Source organism: Belonocnema kinseyi, chromosome 4, assembly GCF_010883055.1.
Source record: "Belonocnema kinseyi isolate 2016_QV_RU_SX_M_011 chromosome 4, B_treatae_v1, whole genome shotgun sequence".
Taxonomy (NCBI): domain Eukaryota; kingdom Metazoa; phylum Arthropoda; class Insecta; order Hymenoptera; family Cynipidae; genus Belonocnema; species Belonocnema kinseyi.
The window spans coordinates 62,588,278-62,615,083 of NC_046660.1; the positions used below are offsets into that span (position 1 = coordinate 62,588,278).

A 26,806-nucleotide genomic window follows, 5' to 3' on the forward strand; every position below is an offset into this window, starting at 1 on the left:
CTTATACAATTTTCAGTCTTATATTTTCATAAATTCCTAAATTACAGTACGAATATTATTTAGAATTTAAGATTTTTTGTACAACAATAACCAGTATTAATTTTTTGACATGAAAAACTGGATGAGGGTCATTTCCTCTTTCCCATAAAAAATTTATTTATAATGATGTAAAAATTCCCGCATTTGAAAATTAGAAAATAATAAAATTTCCGAAATGATTTAATCGCAGAAATATAAAAATCCCGATTGAGAAAATTCCCAAATAATAAAATTCTCGAAATATTTAATTATCCCGAATGAAAAATTTTTTATTAATTTAAACAATTAAGCAAATTATTTTTTAATAAATATTACTTATTCATTAAAAATATAAAAATGAAATATTGTTATCAAATACAATTTTTTCAGCGGTGATTTATCTCGAAATCTCTGCATATTTTCAAATAATGTTTTTCGTTTGGGAATATATATTTTTAAGTCATTGTGATTTTAAATTCAAGCATTAATTTTAAAAACTTTAAAAATTAAATAAATTCTTTGATAAAAATATTTTATTATTTTATTTTTAATGAGTGAATAATATTGATTAAAAAAAAATCTATTCGTTTAAATTCGGAAATTTTATAATTCGGAATTGCTATATTTTGAAAATTTAAATATTCAGGAATTTTTCGGGATTTTTTAGTCGTCCTGGATTTTCTATACTTCTGGGAGAATTCAATTTAATTAATTATGAGCCCTGGATTGAGGGTTAAATAAAGAAATAAAAAACTAAATTTTTTGAAAAAGGAATTACAAAATTCACTTTCGTGATCGAAATACTTTCAATTTTATGCATATTATGTAGAAGAAAATTTAAAAATTGGTGGATGTACAGTTCAAAAATTATTAATTTTTAATTACTTGTTTTAAATGCTGATTTCCCAATTCTTCTATTTTAAGGGTTTGGGATTGTTTAATTTTTAACGGTTAACGTTTGAATTAATTATTTTTTAAAGTTTCCATTTGGAAATTACTGAATTTTTAACTTTTTTAGAATAACTATACTTTTAAAGTACACACCATTTAAAATTCTTTAATTTTCATCAGTGAAAACGAGAGTGATTTTTTAAAAAGATCTGATCAAATCTATTAAAATTCCGTGAAATATTTGAAAAAATTCTAAATTCTTGCAGGCCTAATAAAATCCTTCCAAATCATCCGAAATTGTTTAAATCAGAATGAAATTTGATTCAATACCTTAAAACCATTAAAATCCTGAAAAATTCCTTCAAATATTTTTAATCTTTTGAAATTCCTTCAAATTCTTGAGTTGTATTAACAATTTTCTGAAATATTAAAAAAAAAACTAAAATCTTTTAAACTCTGCAAATCTGTTAAAAACTACTTTAAATCGTTATAAATGTTTGAATGCACAATTAATTTAGCGCGTCCTATGTTCAAAAAATTGAAAGGTTCAAAAAGTTTAAAAAGTTCATGAAAATATAAAGAGTTCGTAATTATGAAGAGTTCGTGAAGTTATAAAGAGTTCGGGTAGAGTCAATAAGAGTTTAATATGCCTTAAAATACATTTATTATAAAGACATCTATAATTACACTGATAAAGGGGTAAATATTCAAAGTTGGACTTGTAAAAAATAAAGGATTCACAGAGCTACAATAAAGTTCGTTCGTTTCATTCTGCAACTCTGAGCCAACTGACCTTTTTGCAGGGGTTGCGGGTACAGTGTTTGAAAATTGCAACACTGTCAGTGAGAATTGAATTTTGAACGGCATTGAAATTAGAAAAATGGCAACGCCGCTGCATAATGGCCAAGAGACAGATGAGAATTTTAAGATAATACTAAACCTAAGAAGCTGCGCTAAAGCTATGTTGAACGCTGTTACCTCGGAGGGTTTACTCAAACCAATTAGGCCTTCGTGCAAACTTTCCCTTTCTGAATCTTTATTACCTAGATACCAAAGGGACATTTTATGGTTTTGGGAAAAACTTACTTTAAATTTTGAAACCTGGTTGAAGTCTAAACTTGAACAACGGCAGTATTTTAGTTATACATGAAATAGAAATATAATTTTTAAAATATTACAGAAATTTATACAACGTCGGAACAATAAATGTCGTATAAAATATTAAAAATAAAAATCCTTTTAATACTTTTGAAATTTTTTCAAACCATTTATGCCTCACTAAATTTTTTTAATCTATTACGGACTCTATGAGATTTCTTTAAATATCCTGAAGTTTTTAAAATCCTTGAAACTCGATTAAAAATTCCATTGAAACTTTTAAAAACCCTTAAATATTAAAAATTTAAAACATTTGCAACTTTAAATTTTTTTTTAAAAGCTCTTGAATATTTGTATTTTTAAAAATAACCTTAAAGCTTTGAAATAATTTTAAATCCTTAAAAATATCAACAAATTCTTGAAATCTGTTAACAATTCCTTAATTCCTTTAGAATTATTATATTTATCCTTAAATAGTTAAAATAAACTTCCTTTTAAACTTTCTGAAAATTTGTAAGGCTCTTGAAAATTCCTTAAAACCAATTAAAATAACGTAAAATCTTTTAAATCCTTTGATATGCCTTCAATTTCTTGCAATATGTTGGAAATTTCTTAGAATCTTACAAAATACATTAAAAAATTTTAAGTTCTAATCTTTTTAAAACTTTTGGAATTTCTTAAAGCTCTTGAATATTCCTTGAAATCTTTAAAACTACCCTAAAATCTTTAAAATCCTTTAAAATCTCTTGAAAAACTTCAGAATGCCCTAAAATCCATGAAATTCATTTGGAATATGATCAAATTCTTGAAATCTTCTAAGAATTCATTGAAATCTTTTAAAATACCCTAAAATCTTTTAAATCGTTTGACATCTATTAAAAAATCTTTGGTAACTTTTAAAATTCTTTGGAATCTTCATAATTATGCTAAAATCTTTTAAATTAAAATCCTTTGAAACTTTTTGCAAAATTGTAAAGCTCTTAAATGTTGCCTGGAATCTTTTAAATGACCCTAAAATCTTAAAAATCGTTGTGATACCTGCCGATTATTGAAATCTATTAGGAATTTCTGGAAATTATCTAAACAACCCTAAAATATCTCAAATTCTTTGAAATCCTTTGGAATGGCTCATAATTCTTGAAATATATTGAATATTCATAAGAATCTTTATACATATCCTGAAATCTTAAGAATTCAAATCCTCTAAAAAAACTTAAAAAATTTTTTTAATCTCTTGAAAATTATTTGAGTTATTTCAAACAGCCGAAAATCTATTAAATCCCTTGAAATCTTTATAAATATCCTAAACTCTATTAAATTTCTCAAAATCTTATAAAATTCTTGAAATTTATTAAAAATTCCTTCGTATATTTATAAATATCCTATGATATTTAAAAATATAATCCTTTCAAAGATATTGAAATTTTCCAAAGCTGATGAAAGTTCCTTGGAATATTTGAATACATCCTAAAATCTTTCAAATCCTTCGAAATTCCTTCAGGTTCGTGAAATCTATTGAGAATTTCTTAAAATTTTTATAATACCCTAAAATCTTTAAAATTCTTTAAAATCGAATGAAAATTCCTTGGTATTATGCTAAATACACTAAAATCTACTGAATACATTGAAATATAATCAAATTTTTGAAATCTAATAAAAATTCCTTGGAATATTTTACAATACTGTACAATTTATAAATATCTCTTGCATTTTTATCAAATTCTTGAAATCTTTTGAAATACTTTAAAATCTTTAAAATTCTTTGAAATTTATTGAAAATTTGTAGGAATCTTTATAAATATATAAATATAATATAAATATTCCTTTTAAAAATTCTTTGGAATTTTTTAACACATCCTAAAATCTTTGAATTTACATCAAATCTGATAATATTCCACGAAATCTCTCAAAAAATGAAAGTTCTATTGGATTCTGGGAAAGTTATTAAAATTCTTTATCAAGAGACCTTAAAAGTCCTTAAAAAATGCTTTAATTTATTTGTAAATCTTAAAAAGCCTCTCGAATCCGTTGCAGGCTTTTCCAATGTACTAGAATTTTATAAATTCTATGAAATCCTTGCCAACTTTTGAAATTTTAATTAAATTCTTTAAAATCACATGCAATTTTTGGAATTCCGTGAAATCCTCTGAAATATTTGAACTTTTCATAAAATCTTTGAAATCCAATGAAATAAATTAATTATTGTGAAATTTTATAAACAAACTAAAAATCTTTCAAATTTTAAAAATTTTGTAACTTCCTTAAAATAATTAAAACCATTAGAAATCCTTTAAACATGTGATAATCCTTCCAAATCCCTGGAAATATTTTAAAATCTTTTGAGCTATTTAGAAGAAAATTAGAAATGAAAGAACAAGCTTTTTCAGACAAAAAATCATAAGTTCGAAAAAAATTGGATAAATTGTTTGATAAATTAATAAAGTAAATTTTTTTATTTTATTTATTTAAATTCACAAGCGTTTAGTTCAATAATGAACTTTATTTTATAGTTCTTAATTTATTTTTAGCTCCTCTTAATTTTTAAAAAATTTTTGCTGAATTTTTTTTACTTGTAAAGTAGTGTGCGAAGTCGAAGCCATTGGGAATTCTTTCGTTATTTACATTGCCCGACTAATTGCGCTGCTTCTTTTCTTAAGACTCTGAATAGAAAGACTTCTACTCTTAATTTTCTCATCTCTCTCACATCTTTTCTTAGGACTTTTTTTCCAGACAAAGGACTGTGGCTCGATCAAGTAACACTAAGCACAGAAACGCTTACAGAATTGGCCGTTAAAAGTTTTTTGAAATCAGGTATATTCAATTTGTGTATTTTGCACAAGATGAAAATTTAAAAAGTTACACCTTCCATATTCTCTTTTTCAGAGAATTTGTTATCTAAGAAGAAATTTTTTAAATAAATAATTAATTATTAAATAAATCCTTTCAACATCTAAGTAAAAATTTATTTCAATTCATAAATGAATCTTTAACCCAAAAGATGAATTTTATCAAGAAAGTTCAGTTTTCAAGCTAGAAAGATTGATGTTTTAGAAAAAAATTAACTTTTAAACCCGAAAAAATAAATTTTTAACAAGTTCATCTCTAATCAAAAAAGATCAATTTCTAACAAAATAGTTGAATTTTCGAACAAAAATATTTCTAAGAAAAAAGTTTGACTTTCATACAAAAGAGACGAATTTGCAACCAAATAGTTGAACTTTTAAACTAATAGTTGAATTTTCAACCTACTAAGATTCATTTTCAAACAAATGGTCGTATTTTGAATAAAAAAATATTTAACTTCAAATAAAAACTATTAAATTGTTAAAATATTAAAAATACTAAATAGTTTTAAAATAATATTTCAATAGTTAAATAATGTTTTTAAACTAAATAGTTGAATTTTTAAGCCGAAAAGTTCATTTTCAATTGAGAAAGATGAACTTCTTAACCATAGAGTTGAATTATGGACAAAAAAAATGTTCAACCAAATAGTTTGACTTTCAAACATAAGAGACGATTTTTCAGCCTACCAAGATAAATTTTCAAACAAATGGTCAAATTTTAAATAAAAAAAGATTAAACTTTAACTAAAAACAATTGGATACTTAAAATATTCGAAATAACAAATAGTTTTAAAAATATTTTAATGCTTTAAATATTTTTTTAGAAGCGAATTGTTAAATTTTTAAGCAAAAAAGTTCATGTTTAATTAAGGAAAATGAATTTCTTACCAAATAGTTGAATTTTCGACAACAAATCATTTTTAAATTAATAGATTGACTTTCAAACAGAAGAGATGAATTTTCGACTAAATTTAGGTGAACTTTTAAACGAATAATTAAATTTTCAACGTACCAAGATAATTTTTCAAAAAAATAAACCAAATTTTGATAAAAAAATACTAAAAGCAATTAAATAGTTAAAATATTAAGAATAATAAATAGTCAAACGTAATAGTTCAATAGTAAAAATATGTTTTGCAAACCAAATAGTTAAATTTTTCAGGCAAAAACTTAATTTTCAATTGAAAAATATAAACTTATAATCCAAAAAGATTGCTTTTCTACCATAAAAGATGAATTTTTAATCCAAAAGGAAGAACAAAAAAATATAACGTTAACAAAATTGTTGGATTTCCAACAAAAAAGACGAATCTTTTGAAACCAAATTGTTACATTTTTAAGCCAAAAAGATAACTTTTTTGTGGATGACAGTTGATTCTTAAAAAAAAAAGTTTATTTTCAATGAAGTAAGATGAACTTGCAACCCAAAAAGATTGCTTTTCTACCATAAAAGATGAATTTTTAATCCAAAAGGAAGAACAACAATATAGAACTTTAACAAAATAATTGGATTTCCAATCAAACAATTTAATTTTGAACAAAAAATATGAAAATTAATTATTTAAGGAACAAAAACTTAATATTTAAACAAGAAGGATGCATTTTTAATCCAGAAAGATAAATTTTGAACCAAAAACATTTTATCATTAAAAGATGAATTATTAATAAAAAAGGATGAATTTTCAAAAAAAGATGACTTCCTTTAAATGCTTTTAAATATCTTTAAATTATGGAAATCTATTTAGAATTCCCTTGAACTATTATCAAATTCTTGAAATCTACCTTTAAAACTACTACCCTTTAAATGTTCTAAAATTGATTGAAAAATCCTTGGAATCTTTTTTAATACTCTAAAGTCTACGAAATCCTTTGAAATATTATGAAATACTTAAAATTTATTTCAAATCCTTAGGAATCTTATTTATATCGTAAAATCATTAAAATTAAAATATAGTACATTTTGAAATTTTCATATAAACTTGAATATTCCGTTGACTCTTTTAATACCCAGAAATTTTTTAAAATGTTTGAAACACTATTGGAAATTCCTTGGAACCTTTTGAAACACCCTACAATCATTTAAATTATTTTAAATCCCTTAAAAAAATATTAAATTCCTGAAATCTATTAAGGATATCTTTGAAATCTGTATAAATATCCTTAAGTTTTTAAAATTCAAAGCCTTTGAAACCTTTTCACATTTTTAGAACTTTTATTAAATATCTTAAAATATTTCAAATCCTTTGAAATAATTTCAAATTTCTCAAATTTATTGAAAATACCTAGAAATTTTTTAAAATACCCTAATATTTACAAAATCCCTTCAAATATTACTAAATTCTTAAATCTATTAGAAATTCCTTGAAATCTATATAAACACTTTAAAATCCCTTTGGATTTTAAACTCTGAAAATTTATTGAAAATTGTTCAGAATCTTTGCAAGCATCTGGAAATCTTTAAAAATGAAATTTCGTATATTTAAAAAATTTTAAATGCATTGAATATTCCATGGAATATTTAAAAATGTCCTAAAATCTTCCGAATTCCTTAAGATCTTATAAAAATTCGGAGAATTTATTAAAAATTCTTGGAAATCTTTATACACATCCCAAAACCTTTAAAATTGAAATACAATATATTTACAAATTTTTAAGAGATACTGAATATTTCATGGAATCTTTAAAAATACACTGAAATCTAGCAAATTCCTTAAAATCTTATAAAATTATTAAAAGTTATTAAAAAATCTTGGTATTATTTATAAACGTCATAAAAACTTAAAAATTGAAATATAGTACATTAAATTTTTTAAGAAGACATTGAATAATGCGTGGATTCTTTAAAAATACCTTTAAATCTATAAAATCGTATAAAATTCTTGAAATATATTGAAAATGTTAGGGAATCTTCATAAATATCCTCAAATATTTCAAATATAAATCCTTTCATAACTTTTGAAAATAATTTTTTTTAAATATTCCTTGGAATATTTCAACATACTGTAGAATCTTTTCAATCCATTGCTATACGTTAGAATTATTTGAAATCTCTTCAAATTCTTAAAAACAATTCAACATTCCTTGGAATTTTGATAAATATCCTAAAATCTTTGAAATTCACATCTTTTGAAACTTTTTGCAAATTTATAAAGCTCCTGAATATTCTTGGAATCTTTAAAGACATCCTCATTCTTTCATATATTTTTATATCCTTTCAAATACTTGAAATATATTAATCATTTAATTGAATCCTTTAAAATTTTCTAAAAGCTTAAATGTACTATAATATCCTTCAAAATCTTCTAAAATTAATTTTTTTTTTAATTTTTCAATTACTTTAAAATAATTAGAAGTGTTGTAAATTCCTTAAAATTGTTTTAATATTTTGATTTCTATTCAGATTCCTTAAAAATATCTTCAAATATTATAATTTTTTGAATTCTTTCGAAATCGCTTGAACATTTTTAAAGCTCTTGAAAATTCATTGGGATCATATAAATACCTGAAAATCTTTGAAATTTTTTTAAATCCTTGAAAGCACTTTTAAATATTCTAAAATTTGTCAAACCTTTGAAATCTGGTACTATTACATGAAATCTGATTATATCACTTGAAATTCTGCGAAAAATTTCAGTCCTATTTTTTCAGAAAAAATTGGGGTTTTTTTGGGAGACACTATTGTTCAGCGTTAGCTTAGTTAATTTAGTTCTTTTTTAAAAACTTTCTTTTTTGAGGGTCTAAATACACTGCCTCCTGTCCTTAAGTATCTCCACATACATCCTCATTTCCCACCTAATTTTTCTTCACTTCATCTACTTATCCTCCTCTCTTTACCCATATTCCCACCACTTCTTATACTTCTGCTACCCTCATTACCCCCACTTCTTCTACTTCCCCTACTCTCATTTTTCCTATTTCGCTCTCTTTATTTTCTCCCACTTCCACTACTTCCCACCCCTCGTTTCCCCTACTGACCCTCCTCTTATTTCCCCTACCCTATAATTTCCCCTACTCCCGTTCCCCTAATTCTCCCTACTTATCCATCACTCGTAAATTGTCAATTTTGAGTTGTGAGATATATTAATTTTTTAAATTACTTACCGACTGTAGTTAGCAACATGTTGTCCAGCAGCAGAGCAATGGCGACAATCACGAGGACAAGTCTTCGTGATTCTCGACACCGCTGCAGCCATCCATTCAATCCTCCACTCATTTTGACTGTCGCCTTCCTAAAAAACCAAGAAAGCAGAAAAAGTAATTAAAATTGGTTTCAAAAATTGACTTGCTTAACAATGTTACGTCTATCTCATATTTTATGTAGATATTTCCAGACTTTTGAGACCAAAATGCTCTCAAAATAAAATAAATAGATCACTCAAAAAAATATGTGGTCAAGTTAACCAGAATGCTGGGCCAATTACACAGAAATTCTGATTGAAACAATCAGAATTATAAATACAGTGAAACTCTTCTATAACGCCGATTTTGGGGTTGACGGTGGGTGGGAACTAACCCATTATAGCTCGCTCCGCTTTTCTTTCTTCACGCCTGAGTGACAACCGCAGACCCCGCGCACCTCGCACAGCTCCTGTTACACCTACCAGCGGCGCGGCGTCAATTCTTGGAAGGGCTATATAAGGGGGACTATTGAAGGGTCTCACTGTACTTTAACAAGAAAAATAGTAAGGTCATATTTTACCAGAAATCTGGTTGATTTAATCAGAACATTGTTTTGAGTGGGTGATTTTTTAAAAAAAATAGGAGAATAATAGGGAACTAAAATCTTTTAAATAAAATTAATATAAGTACCATATTAAATGCAAAAATAATGGCTCTAAAACAAAAAAAGATTAAACTTTTATCAAAAACAGTTTCATCTTTAACAAAATTAATAAATTGAATAAAAAAATAATAAAATAAATCTTTTTGGATAAAAATTCAATAATTTGGTTGAGATTCTTTTCTTTTTTGGTTGAAAATTCGTTTTTTAGAGATTAATTCGACTGCTTTTTATTTAAAATTTAACTTCTTAATTTGGAATTTTAACATTTTTTTTTAAATTAATTTTTTTGGTTGAAGATTCATCATTTTAATTTTCAGGTTGAAAATTTAACTCTTTTGTAGAAAATTCGTGTTTTTAATTCAAATTAAAATCTTCTTTTGGTTGTAATATCAATTATTATATTTTTCTTTGGAAATTAATTTTTCATTTTAGGAAATTCAACTACACAATATATTTTTATTTCAGATTTAATTACATTATAAATGATTAAATAAAAAAATTCAGAAAATAAAATTTAAGAACTGTAACTTGAAATTCAATAAAATGTCATTTGTTTTCCAAAGTTTGATAGAAATACCTTAACATTTTTCGAAATTTAACAAAATTCTGTAAAATTCTTTGAGATTTTGTACACTTCTTAAAATCCTTTAGAATCTCTTTAGAATCTCGGTAATGTTTGTAAATATTTCAAATTCTCTGTAATCCTTTGAAATTGCTTGAAGTCCGTAGAAATATATTCAAATCAGTTCAAATATTTGAAAAACAATACATTTAAAAACATTTTATTTGTTGTATTTTTTCAATTAAATTTCTTTATGTAATAAATGCTAATATAAGTGAATATAAAATAATAAAATAATATACAACTTAATAAATTTCATTAAAATTCAATTTCTTTTAATTTTGTAATATTTTGATTTTTTTTAGTAAAAGAATTCCAATAAATTGGGTACATTTTCAATCAAAGAGATGAATTTTCAACTAAAATGATGAATCTTCAACCAAAAAATTAACCAAAATTAATGATGTAGTTGAAGTTTTAACAATGAAAGATGAATTCTAAAATAAAATCATAATATTTCAACCAAAGAAGAATTAAATTAAAATTAAAAACAGTTGAATTCATCAAATATCGGAGCAAGGAGACAAATTTCAAAAAAGTTCTTAGGTTTTCAAATCACAAACACGAATTTTCTAAAAAAAAATTAAATTTTCAAACCGAAAATTTTCATTTTTAACAAAAGAGTTGAATTTTCTTTAAAAATAGTAGAATTTTTAAATAAAAAGGTGAATTTTCAACCAAAAAGGAATAGTTGAATTTAGAATTAAAAAAGTCAAATTTATCGTAATAAACTAACTTTCAGAAAAATAATTGATTTTTCGACTAAAAAAGGTTTTTCAGACCTAAAAAATAAGGTTTAACCATATTATTGAATTTTCAAGCTAAAAACCTCGTATAATAATTTTCTTCAAAAAAGTTGAAGTTGTTGAAATGGTTGAATATTCTATAAACTAATATAGTTTTTAACTAAATAATAAAATTTTATAATGAAAAAAGATGTTCAAAACCCATGAAATCTTGTAAAATTAGTTGAAATGTTTAGAAATCCCTTAAATTTGAAATTTTTTGAAATCCTTTGGACTCCCTTAAAACCGTGTGACATGTTTGGAAAATTTTTGAAATATGAAATCTTTACACAATTTGAAAAAGTCGCTTAAAATCCATTAATTTATATCATTTATCCGCTAATTAAAATTCGTTTGTAATTTCACGATTTTTTGCATCAACTCTTTCAATATTTTAACATTCTTTATTTCAATACTGATTTTCTTATAATGATTTTTCCAAAATAGCTAAAAAATGGTAAAAAATTTATGGTACAAAAATCATTATAGACCTACAATGAATTTTCTATAATATTTTTTCGCAAGAGGTGATTACAATGTATTCAAAAAGATTGCATGGCTTTTTCAAAAAACTTCATAGGATTGTATAAGATTGCAGAGAGAGTGTACACTAGTGCGTCCAATGACGGCCTTGAGTACTGCGCATGCGTGAAGAATAGCTTTCCATTGATATAGCTGCTCTGCACAAATGACAAGGCTCTGTTTAACGCATGCGCAGCAGTGCATCGAATCATCGTTAGCAATTCCCCCCGGCTATCTGCGTACGGTTCCCCTACTACACGGCATCCCCTAACTCAGCCAAACTGATATAGCCGAGCCTGGTCAACGGGAGTCCTTTGTACCTAAGGATGATTAAATCCGGAATATAACATTTTTTTAATTTAGCACTTGGTAATGTTTAAATTAATATTAGATCTGCGAATTATAACGATTCCAGCAATATGATATTTGACTTAAAAAGTTGAAAATCGAAGAAATATGTTCAAAATGTGAAATTTCAAGAAAAATTTGGCAGTAGATTTTATTCAAATTAACTGCAGTAGCTTTAATTTATCGGTGCAATATTTTAAATAACCTAGGGCAATTCCGGAAACTAAAATTGGGCCAGAATTAAAACCTTATTATCCTACATGGTAAATTTGGTTAATGTCTCAAACAATCGCATTTTTTAAAATTATCCCTTAATAATTTAATACTCCCAGTGCAACGGTATGGGCAATCTCATTCCTAGCATTAAACAATCAAATAGCTCCAAATTATCCTTTAAATACTTTTTCTTAAAGAGTTTGTTTTTGTTTTATACAAAAAATATATCAAACAATTAAAAATTATACATAATATTTCCCACTATGTATAATTTGTTAGGCTGGGATACCATGATGAGTATTTTGAAATTTGTGTATGAAAGTTAATTAAAAATACTGTTTTAACACGTAAAAAGTAAAATAAAAAGAATTTTCAGAAATATATTTTCTAGTAAAAGTGCAGGATTATCACTCGGTGGCAGCAGTTCGGATAAGTGAGGGGAAACCGTATGGTGGGGGAATATGAATAGTGGGGGAACCATCGAAGGTAGCTGGGGCGGAATCGTCATCTGCCCGAATATTTGAACAAAACAGATGAATTCTGAACTAAATGAGAAAATTTCTTGAAAAGATAGAAAAAATTAGAACATTTTTTTAAAAGATTGAAAAAGAGAGGCGAGGGGAAAGAATGTCAATTCTCTATTCTAGAATATCTTGCACTCTTCATATTTAAATTTTATTGAGATAAAAATTATTTCCGAATCAATTCGATCTATTGAAAATCACTCTACATATAAAAAAAGGAAAACAGGCAGATCTGAGGAAAATGAACGCAAACGTGATGTCCTGACTCGCATCTCAAGCAAGAAATCCTGATAGCGTGCCACTTAGACCGAGCTTCTCCCCGATTGAACGCTGATTGGCTGTATTGTACTGACACCCTCGCGATGATTGCCTAGCAAACGTTCAGAAAGCTTTAATTACATTTTTGTTGCCACAATTTAACTTTTAAGTGCAAAAAGATTCAATGAATTTCAACGTCTTTTAGAATCTGTACACTTGTTTCTTAAAATTTGTATCCCGCCCTCTCGTATAAAGTTCATTCAATTATTAGAATTTCATTTTAAGATTGTTGCCCTAAAAATGATGTTTTGAAAAAAAAGTTTGTTATGGTTTTGAAAATTGAAATCATATTATTAGTAATTTATTATTAAAGAAATTTAATTATTTTAAGAATAATCTTTGTAATTAATTTTTTTTCTTATCGTCGCGCCTGACTAATTTTTTTAAAATGGTTAAATTTGAATAAATCATGGCTTATTTTTTCGAAAAAAACCTCTCCTAAAACTCTACTGTTTTCAATTTTTATTACTGTTTCAAATTGAAAATTAGTCAATGGAAAATTGTTTAATTTTTAAGGTTCTTCAGTTTTTAAGATTTCCGAATGAACATTCTTCAATTTTACAGATTTATAAATAAAAACTCCTGAACTTCGAAGATTCTGAATATCGAAAATCAAGATTTTTCAATTATAAATCTTCCACGTTGAAGAAATTTCCAAATGCAAATTATTAAAATTGTAGAATTTGTAATTTTAACACTTAAAACATGCATTATTTTTTATTGTAAATTTCTAAATTGAAAACTTAAATATTTTGAATATTTACAATTCAAATTTCTTTCAATTCTAAATCTTCCAAATGAAAGAAATTACAAATATAAATCGACAAAATTACAGAATTTTCAGTTGTAAAACTTAAACTACAATATTTTGAAATCTTTTCAATTCTTTACAATTTTCAAGATTTATATTTGAATTTTATGTAATTTTAAATGTTTTATTTTTAATACGTTGTACAATTTAAAAAATTTACATTGAAAAACTCTTTAATTTTTAAGGCCTTCAATTGAAGTTTTTTAAATTTTAAAGACATATAAATAAAAATGTTTAAAGTGCTATAATTTTAAATTTCGAAAATATTAATATAACTTGCATGTTATCAAATTTCTAAATCTTTTATAACAATTAAAAATGCTTGAATTCAAAATGATTTAATTTTATGATATATATTTTAAATGTACTTAATTTTGTAATATTTTTTAATAATTCAACTTTAAAGTTTTACAATTAAAAATTCTTCGATTTTAAATATTTACAGTTCAAAGTTCTACAATTTTAAAGAGTTAAAATTGAAAATTCTTGAATTTTCAACAAATAGAGTTAAAAACTGTTCAATTTTCAAGATTTATATTTTTAAAGGAGCCGTAATTTTTTGTTATTTTTAATGTTTTAAGTTTGAAGGCTTGCAATTAAATATTCTACGATTTTTAATATTTAAAATTGAAATTTCTACCATTTTAAGAGTTACAATATTGAAAATTCTTGAATATAGAAAAAATTTAATTCAAATTGTTTTATTTTCAATATTTATATTTTGAAGCTATGTAATTTTGAATGTTTTTTTAAGAGTATTTATTTAAATTATGAATATTTACAACTGAAAATTCTTCAAGTTTGAAATGATGTAATTTTTAAACATTTTCTGAAATTAGTATACGTTTTTGACCGAGATAACATAATTGAAAAAGATTTTTATTTTAGAAAATCACATTTCCTAAAATGGTCGACTTTTTTCAACCCCCAATAACGACTTTGACTTATAAGAAAAATAATATATTTTTTACATAAATAACTTTTTCAAAAATTAATAAATAGATCTCTCGTATCAAATTAATTTTTCACAACTTGTTACAATTAATAAGGCATGCTTGTAAGAAAAAATCGCGTAAGTGCCGGGAAAAGTTTTGCGAGTGAAATCTTGAAAAAAAATTTACGGCGAAATAAAGTGCTGAGAGTAACGTAATATAATACTTATTGTTTTAAAAAAACCAGATAGCATCTGTGTAATCCCTTCTCTTGCAACAATAATATTTTCATTGACAAGAATTTTCTGCATAAACAATTTTTTAAATAAAAATAAACAAATAAGTAATTTTATATCATGATAAAATTTGTTTCTAAATTTTCAAAATGGTATTGGTAAAAGAGAAAATTTTAGTTTTAAATTACTTTTTTATAATAGGAAATAGTTATGTTCTCAACAGTTTTGTATAATACTATAATTTGAAATTGCAAATAAATTTCGAAACAAAAATTTAGAAGCATTTCAATAATTTTGAAATATTTAAAGAGAATATTTTTTTAAACAGATTTATAAAAAATTTAGAATGATTCAGGCTTTATTTTAGAAGATTCATTTTAGTTTTTATAGATTTAAAAATATGTCGCAGAGGAACCTGAAAGATTTGAAGACAATTTTTATTATTTTTCCAGGATTTAAACAATTATAAGAAGGTTTTGCATTATTTAAAAATTTTAAATTATATAATATTTTTAATTATTTTAAATTTCATTTGGAAATTCACATATTTAGCTAAAAATGATACTATGCTGTTTAATATTTGCAATTGAAATTCATCTTTTCAGGTTGAAAATTTAACTAATTATTCGTTATTAAAAATTAAAAACCACTTAGTTAAAGATGAATTTTTTGGATAAAGAATTCATTATTTAAATTTAAAATTCTTCTTTTTTGGGGTTAAAATGTCACTATTTCTTTGGAAACTCGTATTTTTTATATAAAATTAATCTTGTTTGGAGAAAATTCAATAATTTGCTTGAAGATAATATTTTTTTCAAATTTTGATTTGAAAATTTTGAAATTTAAAAAAAAATATTTTCACATTTTTTCTAGGATTGAAGATCAGAATATTTATGTAACCTTAAAAGAAATTAACTTACAGGATAAGTAGTTATTCGAAATTCTCATGATGTATTAAAAATTGTTTATTCTTGAATCGAAAAATCACCACACGAATAAAACACTATTTTTCTATCGACTTTAAAAACGTTTTGCCTTTAACTTTCAATCATAGTTACTTTATACGGCGCGAAATTTCTTTTTTGCTAAAAGCGAAATGGTTAGAGGCAAGAATTGGCAGGCCACTTACCGGCCACAATTCTCTAATGATCCTGAATTCGACTTTCCGGCACTTACCACTTACATACACGCAACCTAAGTTCAGCCAAGTGTTCACAGAAGAAAGAATCAAAGTGCCGTGAAATCTATTGACTTTGAGTCCAGAGTTCAATTTTATTGGATCACCCGATTTCATTCATATGCTCTCTTACATCTTCGAATCTGTGCAAGAAAACAATTTTCGACTCAAAATACAAATTCTTATTAAAAAATAAAGAATTTTCAATAGCTGCAATCCAAATAAAAAAGACGAATTTTCTACAAAATACATAAATATTCCATAAAGCAGTCGAACTATCCACCTAAAATTATTATATTCAGTTTAAAAATAAATTAAAAATGGAATTTTCAAGTAGTTAAATTCAAACAAAAAAGACGAATCTTGAACAAAAAAGTTGCAAAAAGAAGATTAATTTTTCACCCATAAAGACAACTTTTCCACAAAACAGTTTAATTTTTCACCCATCACCCAGTACTTTAATTTGCTACCAAAAGAGTTAAATTTCTAATCAATAAGTTAAAGTTTCAACTTAAAAAGATCATTTTTGAACCAAAAATGAAATAGTTACATTTTCAGCTTAAAAAATTAATTTTCAAAACAAAAATTTTGTTGACTAGTTAAATTGAAACCAAAAAAGAAGATTTTAGAACAAAATACTTGAATCTACAGTTAAAAGATAAGTAAAAAAGAATTATTTTCTACCGAAACATGCAAACATTTATAACTAACAAAAATGTGTTTTCAACGAGAAATGGAATTTTTACATTTTCAATTGAAAAAATGAATTTTTACGAAATTTTGTTTACTAAATAGCCCACTTTTAAGTAAATAGATTAACTTTTAATAAAGAAGTTGTGATTTTTTCATAAATAATTACATTTTTTACCAAGAAAGATAATTTCCCAGCCAAAAAAGATAAGTTTTCATCCAAAAATGAAATAGTTACATTTTCAGTTTGAAAATTTAAGTTAAAAAGGAAAAGAAGTTCCTGCCCAGTGAAACTGAATGAAGAAATAAGAATTTTCAACAAACTTGTTGAATTTACAGCCAAGAACATTAAATAAAAAAATATATTAATTTTCCACCGTAAAAGGCGACATTTCAAGAAAATACATGCATTTCCCACAAGAAAGTAGCAATTTCAAATGCACCAATTTTTAACAAAATAGATTAATTTTCCACCAAAATAGGTGAATTTTTAACTAAACAAGGTAGATTTTAAACCAAAAATGAATGAATTCCAGGTTAAAAAACTAAATTAAAATTTGTTTACCAAGTAGATAATTTTTTAAGTAAATAGTTTAATTTGTTTTAGTTGGATTTTTGACTAAAAAATAAAAGTTTTCAAATAAGAAAGCTACGTTTCATCAAAGAATGAAATAGTTACATTTTATGTTTAAAAGATGAATTAAAAAAAAGGAATTCTCGACATGTTAAATTGAACCAAAAAATAAATTTTCAAATCAGCACCAAGTAGTTACATTTTTAACCAAAATAGTTGAATCTTCAACTAAAAATGAAAAGTTTTAAATGAACTGCTTGATGAATTTTTGTTTAATTGAATTTTTTAAACTGGAAATGTAACTATTCCATTTTTGAAAAAAAACTTATCTTTCTTAGTTGATATTTCAACTATATAGATGGAAAGTTGAACTATTTTGTTTAAAATTAAACTCTTTATTTAAAAAATTAACTATTTGTTAAAAATTTGTTATTTTATTGCTCAAAATGCTTACAAATAAAAATGACATTATAATTTTAGTTGGAAACTTATCATTTTAAGTTAAAAATGCAAATATATGGTGGAAAATTTATAGTGCCGGCTGAAAAATTAATCTAAAACCCCTAAAATGGAACACTTTCATTTTTAGTTAAAAATTTAATTTAAAAAAATTTTCACCAATTAAAATGAAACAAAAACATGAATTTTCAAAAAAATATATCAATTTTCCATAAAAAATAGTTCAATTTTGAACTAAAAAAGATATATTTTTACCCATAAATGTAGTAGTTAAATTTTCAGTTAAAAACTTTAATTTTCAACCAACAAGGGAACAAATTGTCGACGAAATAGTTCCAAAAAGAAATTTAAAAAACAGTAAATTTTTCATGGCACTTATATGGTTATGGCAGAGGACGATATTTGACGACATATGTTTCTCTAATGGTATAAACTTTTTCAACATATTTATGGATCTGTAGAGTTCTATCAACTCTAGAATGTAATTTCTAATTTTTTTTACAAAATAGTTTGAATTTTGTTAACGTTTTTTCGCTTTCCCAACGTTTTTTGTGTACTCACATAGTTTTTATTCCATCAAATTTTTTCTAAAAAGTCGTTTTTGTCGGAAACGAGTCATTATTGAGAAATATTATTTTGTCGAATTAATAATTATTCAATGGACTCTCAGTAGAAAATTGATGAAATATAAAAAAATGTAAACTCTAAATATCTCCTTCTTAGATAATGTGACAATAATGAATTATTCAGCTATTAATTCGACTACCAGGGAAGATTTTCTTTCAAAAACAAAGTTGCAAAATTGAGTTACTTGTACATCTCTCTTTTGGTTCGATGTCACGATTCTCATTCTCCTAGCGAAACAGAATTAAACGTATTAATTACAGGCTTTTAACGGTGGCAAAGCTCAGCCTTTTAGAGAGCTACCCATTCCCCTATTTATAATAACTCGATTAGCCGACGCTTTTAATTTATTATTTCACGACTGACTTTTAAAAGAACACCAATTCTTAGTCATACTGAGACTCGAGAGACTTTTGTTTCCAACCTTCGAGCATAATTACAAATGCAAACTGCATGAACAATTTTCAGTTAAAAGAAGTTTCATTTTCCCAAAACAATTTAAAATAATAAATTTCTTTGTAATGTATTTAAGGACTTATTTTTGTTTTTCTAATTTATTAAGTAGAAATAGAGCAACCAACAAATAGTTATTTTTTATTTGAGCTGTTCTTGACGTAAAAATAGAAATTTATCGCCAGACACAAATGCTTTTTTATGGTATGTGGAAAATACAATCCAACCAAAAATATTTTTTCTGCTATATACTGACAAAAGAGAATAAAAACTGAAATGTCTTGGCAATATAACCTTTTCTACTTACTTAATTAGGGCAGACAGCATCTGATACTTCTCAAGTAGATATAGTATCTTTTAGTTAGGCATAATTTTCAATTTCAAATAAAAATTGGCTCAAGAACTTTCAGATAAGAGAACGTATATAGTGTCATAACGATTTAAAATAATAAATTGCTTTGTAATAAATTTTATGACTTACGTCCGCTTTTATGTCGAAGAACTCTCATGTGTCTGACAATGAGCCTTTTTCTACTTGAATTCATTTTATAACAAGGAAACCTAGGTAGGTATCCCCCTCCGATTTTCTTTGTTCTCACATTTGATGTAGTACTTTAAAAACTAAGCCACACATATATTTTCTTACGCGGCCAAAATGGTTTCAAGAAAACAAAAACCACCCCCGAATAGTGTGGTACCAAACACCCATTTAATTGTTTCACATTTAATAACAGAATCTTTCACAATCAAACCAACTCGAATAATAACCTCACAATAAGAGATGAAAAATGTGATTTTATCAATTTCATAAAAAAGGGGGTGGGGGGTAAACTACCACACAATAATTTTTAATCATACAAAAATTCAGAAACAGGCATGATTTCAACTAAAACAATCTGTAAAAAATATATATTGCACGCGAGAACAAAACAAATTTTACGTGTTTTTTCATTTTAACGAGAAATTAATTTATAAGGAGTAACCACCCTTAACTGCATTTTATTATTTTATTTTATAATTATTTTTTTATCATTTTTTATAGCCTGAGCCATGAAGTAGAAACGCAAAGCAATAATAAGACAAAAAATTGCGATTTGCAATAATAAATTGCTGTTATAAGTAGAAATGGACCACATTGGTGAGACAAAAGGGTTTTTTATAACATCTATTCAGAAACTACGACTTCCAGTGTCAATTTTTATGAAAAATGAAAGTGATAGTTAGACCAAAAATTATGATTTTAGGTAATAAAATGATTTGTGATGAACTGTATGCCTGATGCCTGCTTTTGTTTAAAAGAAATCTTATTTAATGGTAATAATCGTTTTTTTACTTGAAGCTCTTTTATAAGTAGAAATGGACCAAATTTTTGGGACCAATAAGGTCTTGTATATTATCTTGTAAAAATTATTTTTTACTTGAAATATTTATAGTATATGCTGTTCTTGAAGTAGAAACGGAAAGTCATGCTTAGACCAAAAATGATGATTTTCGGTAATAAAATGCTATGTGATAAATTGTATGCCTTATGTCTTCTTTTATTTAAAAAATATCTCATTTGCCCGGTAATGATGCTTTTTCTGCTTGGAATACTTTTCTAAGTAGAAGTGGATCACATTGTTAAGACAAAAGGGTTATTTATAACATGTTGTCAGAAACTTCCACTTTTAGTGTAAATTATTATGAAGAATTGACCATATAGAATATTTTTGACATGAACTACTTACAGTCTGAGCGGTTATTCATGTAGAAACCGAAAGTCATGTTCAGACGAAAAATTATGATTTTCGTTAATAAAATGTTTTCTGATGAATTACATGTCTTATGCCTGCTTTTATTTCAAAGAAATCTCATTTGCCTGATAATAATGGTTTTTCGGCTTGAAATAATTTTCTAAACATTGGCTGGACATACATTTTTTAGTATATAGCTAGAGCACTTAGATCGTTTTTAAACAACATTTTTTATACAAAAAATATTCATTTTTGAGTATTTAAGTGATTCAAGTAATTCAAAAAATTCAAAAATTTCATAAATTCACAATATTCAAAGAAGTAAATATTAAATCAAAATTTTTAATTGTATTTAATGATTCACAGACCTAAGAATCGTCAAGAAATTAAGAGAATTCAAGGAATTCAGGGAATTCAGAAAATTCAAGGAATTTAAAGAATTTCAAAAACTTTACAGAATTGAAGGAATTCAGAGAATTATGGTATTCTTTCGAATTCAAGGAATTTAGATCATTCCAGAAATACATTAAATGTTAAATTAAAATTTTGAATTTATTTTTAGTGATTCGCAATCTTGAAAATATTTTGCCTAAGAATTGACTTTGACCATTTAACCCCCCCCCCCATGTAAGAGAGAATTGAAACGGAATTTAGAGGAATTCAGATTGACAGATGAAATTCAGGAATTTTAAAGAATTCATGAATTCAAGGAATTTAGGGAATTCAGGGCAATTAAAATTTTTTTACAGAATTGAATGAATTCACAGAATTATGGTATTCTAGAAAATTCAAGGAATTCAGAGCATTCCAGTAATACAATAAAATATTAAATTCAAATTTTGAATTTGTTTTAAGTGATTCGTAGGCTTCAAAATATCTTGCGTGAGAATTGACTTTGAGAATCCCCCCCCCCCCCATGTAAAAGAGAATAGAACAGGAACTCAGAGTAATTCAGATAAATAAATGGAATTCAGGGATTTGAAAGAATTCAGGAATTCAAGGAATTTAGGAAATTTAGAGAATTCAAGAAATTCAGGTAATTCAGGGTATTCAAAGAAGTCAAGGAGTTCAGAGAATTTAAAGAATAAAATGAAATAATGAATTAAAATTTTTAATTTGATATGAGTGATTCGCAGGCTTAAAAATATCTTGCGTGAGAATTGACTTTGACCATTACCCCCCCCCCCCCCCCCCCCCCCCCCATGTAAGAGAGAATAGAAACGGAACTTAGAGTAATTCAGATAGACAGATGAAATGCAGAAATTTTAAAGAATTCATAAATTAAAGACATTTAAGGAATTCAGAGAATTAAAATTTTTTCACAGAATTGAACGAATTCAGAGAATTATGATATTCTAGAGAATTCAAGGAATTCAGAGCATTCCAGTAATACAATAAAATAATAAATTAAAATTTTGAATTTCTTTGAGTGATTCGCAAGCATAAGAATATCTTGCGTAAGAATTCACATTGACCATTCCCCCCCCCCTCCCTCCCTCCATGTTCAGAGAATTCTAGGAATTCAGAAAATTCTACAAATGCAGAGAATTCAAGAAATGTAGAAAGTTTGAGGACTTAAATTAAATGACAAATAAAAATAAGAAATTTGTTTGTAGTCATTCGTAGACTTATAAAACTCTTTCGTACGATTTGACGTTGACAACGTCCCTCCCCCCCGCGTAAGGTAGCATGAAAAACTTGTTAAAATTATTAAAAATGGTTAAAATTGCCACCTTGCAAAGTGATAAAAACTTGTGAAAAGGGTTAAAAGCTCCGTTTGCGTAAGTCGATTTGCTATTGAAGTAAAGTGTAGGTGAGGGTGTGAAGCGCGATGGTCACGTTTTACAATAAATTCACCCGCTTGACGGGTGACACGATTTTTCTATTAGCCAGACCACGACACGTCGGTTATACGAGTATTCTTTCCTGCAGCGCTTGATAAGGATACGAGAATGTGTGTCCTTGTATATTACCGGCCACATTTCAATGTAGAAAAAATGACCGCAGAAGCATTTTCGTTGTTTGATATGTGCGTGCATGCTTTGATAATGAGCCTAGATGAATTGGCGAATCTGCCTCTACGACACTCGATCAATCCCCTTGTCCCGCCTGTCGATTGCAAGCTACCCTTGAATATCATTCTTAAGCTCTCTTATCAATCAAATGGAAATTTTAAAATATTTTTCCTATATTGTCAATTAACTAATTTTTATTATAAACGCGATTCAGACTTCGGAAAATATTACACTGACAATTAATAATATTATTAATAATAATAACAATCTACAAGTGCTCATGGCTAAAGAACTGTTTTCGCAACATGAAGTTCGTTTGTAGAGATGCTTTTGTTTTTTTAAATTTCTTTAATTTATTTCTCAGAGAGAAAAGGTACATTTTAAGTGATTAGTTAATAATAAATATAGATTTTTGTATTCAATTTTTGAGCTCTTTAAGGATCCTAAGAGGTTTTAAGATGGTAAAATACGTTTTTTACAATTCCAGGAAAAATTGAATTGATTTTTTATTTACAAAAATTAACTTTAAAAAAGTATTTTCGATTATTTCAAATGATTTCCTAAAATCTCAGAAAAAATGCATAAAATATTAAAGCAAAATTGTTCAAAATCGCAAAATATTTACAAGTTGAAAAAAGATACAAAATGTAATGTTTAACTTACAACGATTTCAAAAAATCTAAAACAAGATATATATTTTTAAAGATTTTCAATACAAAATTTAAAAGCTTTTTGAGAATTTGAAAAAATTTCAAGCGAATAAAAAAATCGTCTTAAGATTTCTGGGAAAATTTTTAACCATTTTGTTCACAACATTTGTTTAAAGCGAATATTTAAAAAGACTTAAAAATGTTCCAAAAAATTTTCAGAAATATCAAAAAAGAATCTGGGAGATTTTAAGGGCATTTTTTAATTTACAGAACTTTCTCAAAACGTTAAGAAAAATTCGAATAATTAAAAAAATATTTAGATGCTTTTAAAACATTTTGCAGATGCTTTGGCATTTAAAATATTTCAAAAAAACTTCAAACAAATCGTAGCTCTTTGCAGATTTCGAAATAAAATGTCGAGGTTTTTAAAAGATTATTTTTAACCTGAAATGTCCACAATTATCTTGAATATATGTTTAAAGTTGCACAATTTAAAATTAAAAAATTGTAATTTTTAAGTAAATCCCAATTCAAGTTTTTCAATATTAAACATCCTGTAGAGGAAGAATACTTAAAATTGTACAGTTTCAACGACTTGAAGTCTATAAAAATGAAAATATTTTTATTCTTAGGCTTACCAGCTTATATGATTTAATTATTAGGAATTTAAAATAAAAATTTCTGTTTTGAATTGCTCAACAATGGTTCAATATAAAATTTATAATGTGAAAAATTAAAAATTGATAGCATTCAAAACCTAAAATCAAAAATTTTCATTTCTTTATTCGAACGTTCTAGAAAATCCTGAATTTCTTGAATGTTCTAGATAATCAGCATTGTTGAAATTCCTGAGAATCTCTGACGCCTTTAAATTTTCCGAAATTTTAAGTTCTTTGTAATCTTTTATTTCACTAAATTTCCCGAAATCCTAAAATATTCCGAATTTCCCGAATTCCATCATTTTTTTTAATTCCTTGAATATGCTTGGTACCTGAAATTCTTTGAATTCTCTAATCCCCTAAAGTCCTTGAATATTCGGAATTTCCTGAATTTTCCAAATACACTAAATTTCTAGAAATTTTCGAATTCTCTGTATCCTCTGTATTTCTTCAATTCTTCTTCATTTTTTAAATAGTCATATTTCTTACAATTTGTTGAATTCCTGAAATTCTTTAAAATTCTCTGGATTTCTTGTAATCATTGAATATTTTGAATTCCCAGAATTCCTTCAATGAAATTTCTCAAATTTCTCAAATGCCTTGAATTCTCTAGATTCTCTTTTTTGAATATTCCATATTTCCTAAATTCTTTAGATTCTCTGATATCTTTGAATATTCTGAAACTCCGTCAATTCCCTGAATTCGTGGAACATTTTGAATTCTTGTAATATTTTGAATTCCCTAAATTCCTTGAATTCCCCACTCGCTACTAAATCCATGTAATTTACTAAATTTCCTGTCCCATGCCAAAATTTATCTGCTCCAAACAAAAAAGTATTTCCTTACAGAAATTTCCTATTTGAACTCAGGATAATTATAATTCTTTACGTGAATTTTTTCATATTTCTTTTATTCAGAAGGAATACTTCTTTTGGTAAAACTTAGGGCTTATTTTCCAATGAATAAAAAAAAATGGTTCAGGGTGAATCAATTGTTTAGCCTTACACTTGCATTTTTTTGAACTGAAAAACTAAAAAAAATCACTTTCAGGCCCAGAAGGTCCCAGCGGAAATTCGAAACATTTTTTTTATGGAAGAAAATTTACCGCAGTATTATTTGACCAAGAGATACCAAATTAGGGCGTAAAATTTCCAAAATTCAAATTTCGGATGGGCCATAAATTCAAATGGACATGCAACATCATTTTTTTAATTGAGGATATAAATAAATACTATTAAGATAAAAAAGATAGGTATTTACAAACATATTCTCATAGAAGAAAGGAAAGCGATAGTGTTGAAAGAGTCTTGATACTGCTTCCGTCAGAAATAAGCCCTGAGTAAACAGTCGACAATCATACTTTCTATAATTACCGATGGGATGAAAAGCACCCATGAGGAGCAGAAGAAGAAAATGCTGAAACCATGTAAGAATGGCAAAGGGCTTCGAAGTAGTTTTACAAACATAATTGTTAATTACTTTCAAAATGTTAATAAATAATTTAATTAATTATCGAATACTTTATTTATGATGGACAGAATTAAATTTGTTCTTTCTCCATTTTTTTCGATCTCTTTCCTTCACAAAATTTTCGATCATCAATCTTATATTCGTCATATATTTCTACTCTGCTTTTGTCAGATAAGAATTATTAGGGGTTGAAAAAATCCCAGTGGCAAACAAAGAATAGAGTGAATAAAAAAGTTATTAAAAATATAATCAAAATGTAATCAATTCAGCTCTTCTTTAGATTTCACAGAAAATTCTGTAAGATTTGAGAACATTCTTTAAAATTAGTAACATTTTTTGAGTATTTCTTTTTAGTATAAATAGTATTAAAAATTATCTTATTTGAATAATCTGAGTAGATGCTACTCAGAATTTTTTCAGACGGAAAAAGTATATTTTAAGTAGAACACGGAAGACTTCAGTCAGACATACAAATTAGTTTTTGTTAGCAAAAAACATAAAAATATTAAATACCCCAAAAATGAAAAGTGCTGGCATAACATATTTTTCTACTTAAATGATTTATTATATGTCTAATATATATAAAGCAGATAAAGACTTTCTTAGAGAGGCACAAGTGTCATTTTTCTACTTCAAAAAATTCTGAGATCTCATAACGATTCTTTTTCTTCTTGAATTACATTTATTCCTTGAATTGTTTTCGAAGGAGAAACAGAAATGTATGATTAGACATGCCTTATATATTTTTTATCGTACGTAGAAATTAGCAGAATCTTATTTGTTTATAATCAATATTTACGAATAAAAAAAAAGTGTCTTACAATCGTTATAAGCAGAAACCAGAATTTTTGGTCAGATGATGCAATTTTTTAATTTATAAAAGTTAATAAAAGTAAAGTTAGTAAAAGTATGTTTTATTCGGTCCCACTAAAAATACTTTGTCTACTAAAAATGAATTCTACGTCTGCCCATAGTTCTTCTTTTTCCACTTTAATATATTGTTTTTTTTTAATTCGTGGTGCCTGTATGAGGCCGTTAAAAACTATCCGAAATAGGGAATTATCGTGCAAGAAAGATGATTTTTTCAGCAAATAGTTGAAATGTTACGAAAAAAAAATAAGTTTAGGCCAGTTTCATTAACAACCAAATAGTTTAATCTACAACCAAGAAAGCTGCATTTTCAATGAAAAAAAGATTAATTTTTAATCCAAACAGACGAATTTTTAATAAAACAAATGAATTCTTCAACAAAAACGTGACTTTTCAACAAAAAGAGTTGAATTTTTTATAAAAATTAATTTTCTACCAAAATACATATCTTCAATAAAAAAATGGAATAGTTACATACTTTT

At 25.8% G+C, this 26,806-nt stretch overlaps 1 protein-coding gene across 1 annotated transcript in view; it reads right to left on the minus strand.

Moving 5' to 3' along the window:
• The window catches only part of LOC117171418 (synaptic vesicular amine transporter), a 111,811-nt gene that overhangs the window by 55,401 nt on the left and 29,604 nt on the right, over nt 1-26,806 (minus strand). Inside the window, exon 2 of the mRNA XM_033358721.1 lies at nt 8,955-9,082. Within this exon, the coding sequence (XP_033214612.1) occupies nt 8,955-9,066 (112 nt within the window). The 5' untranslated portion in view covers nt 9,067-9,082. The remainder of the gene's footprint in view (nt 1-8,954; nt 9,083-26,806) is intronic.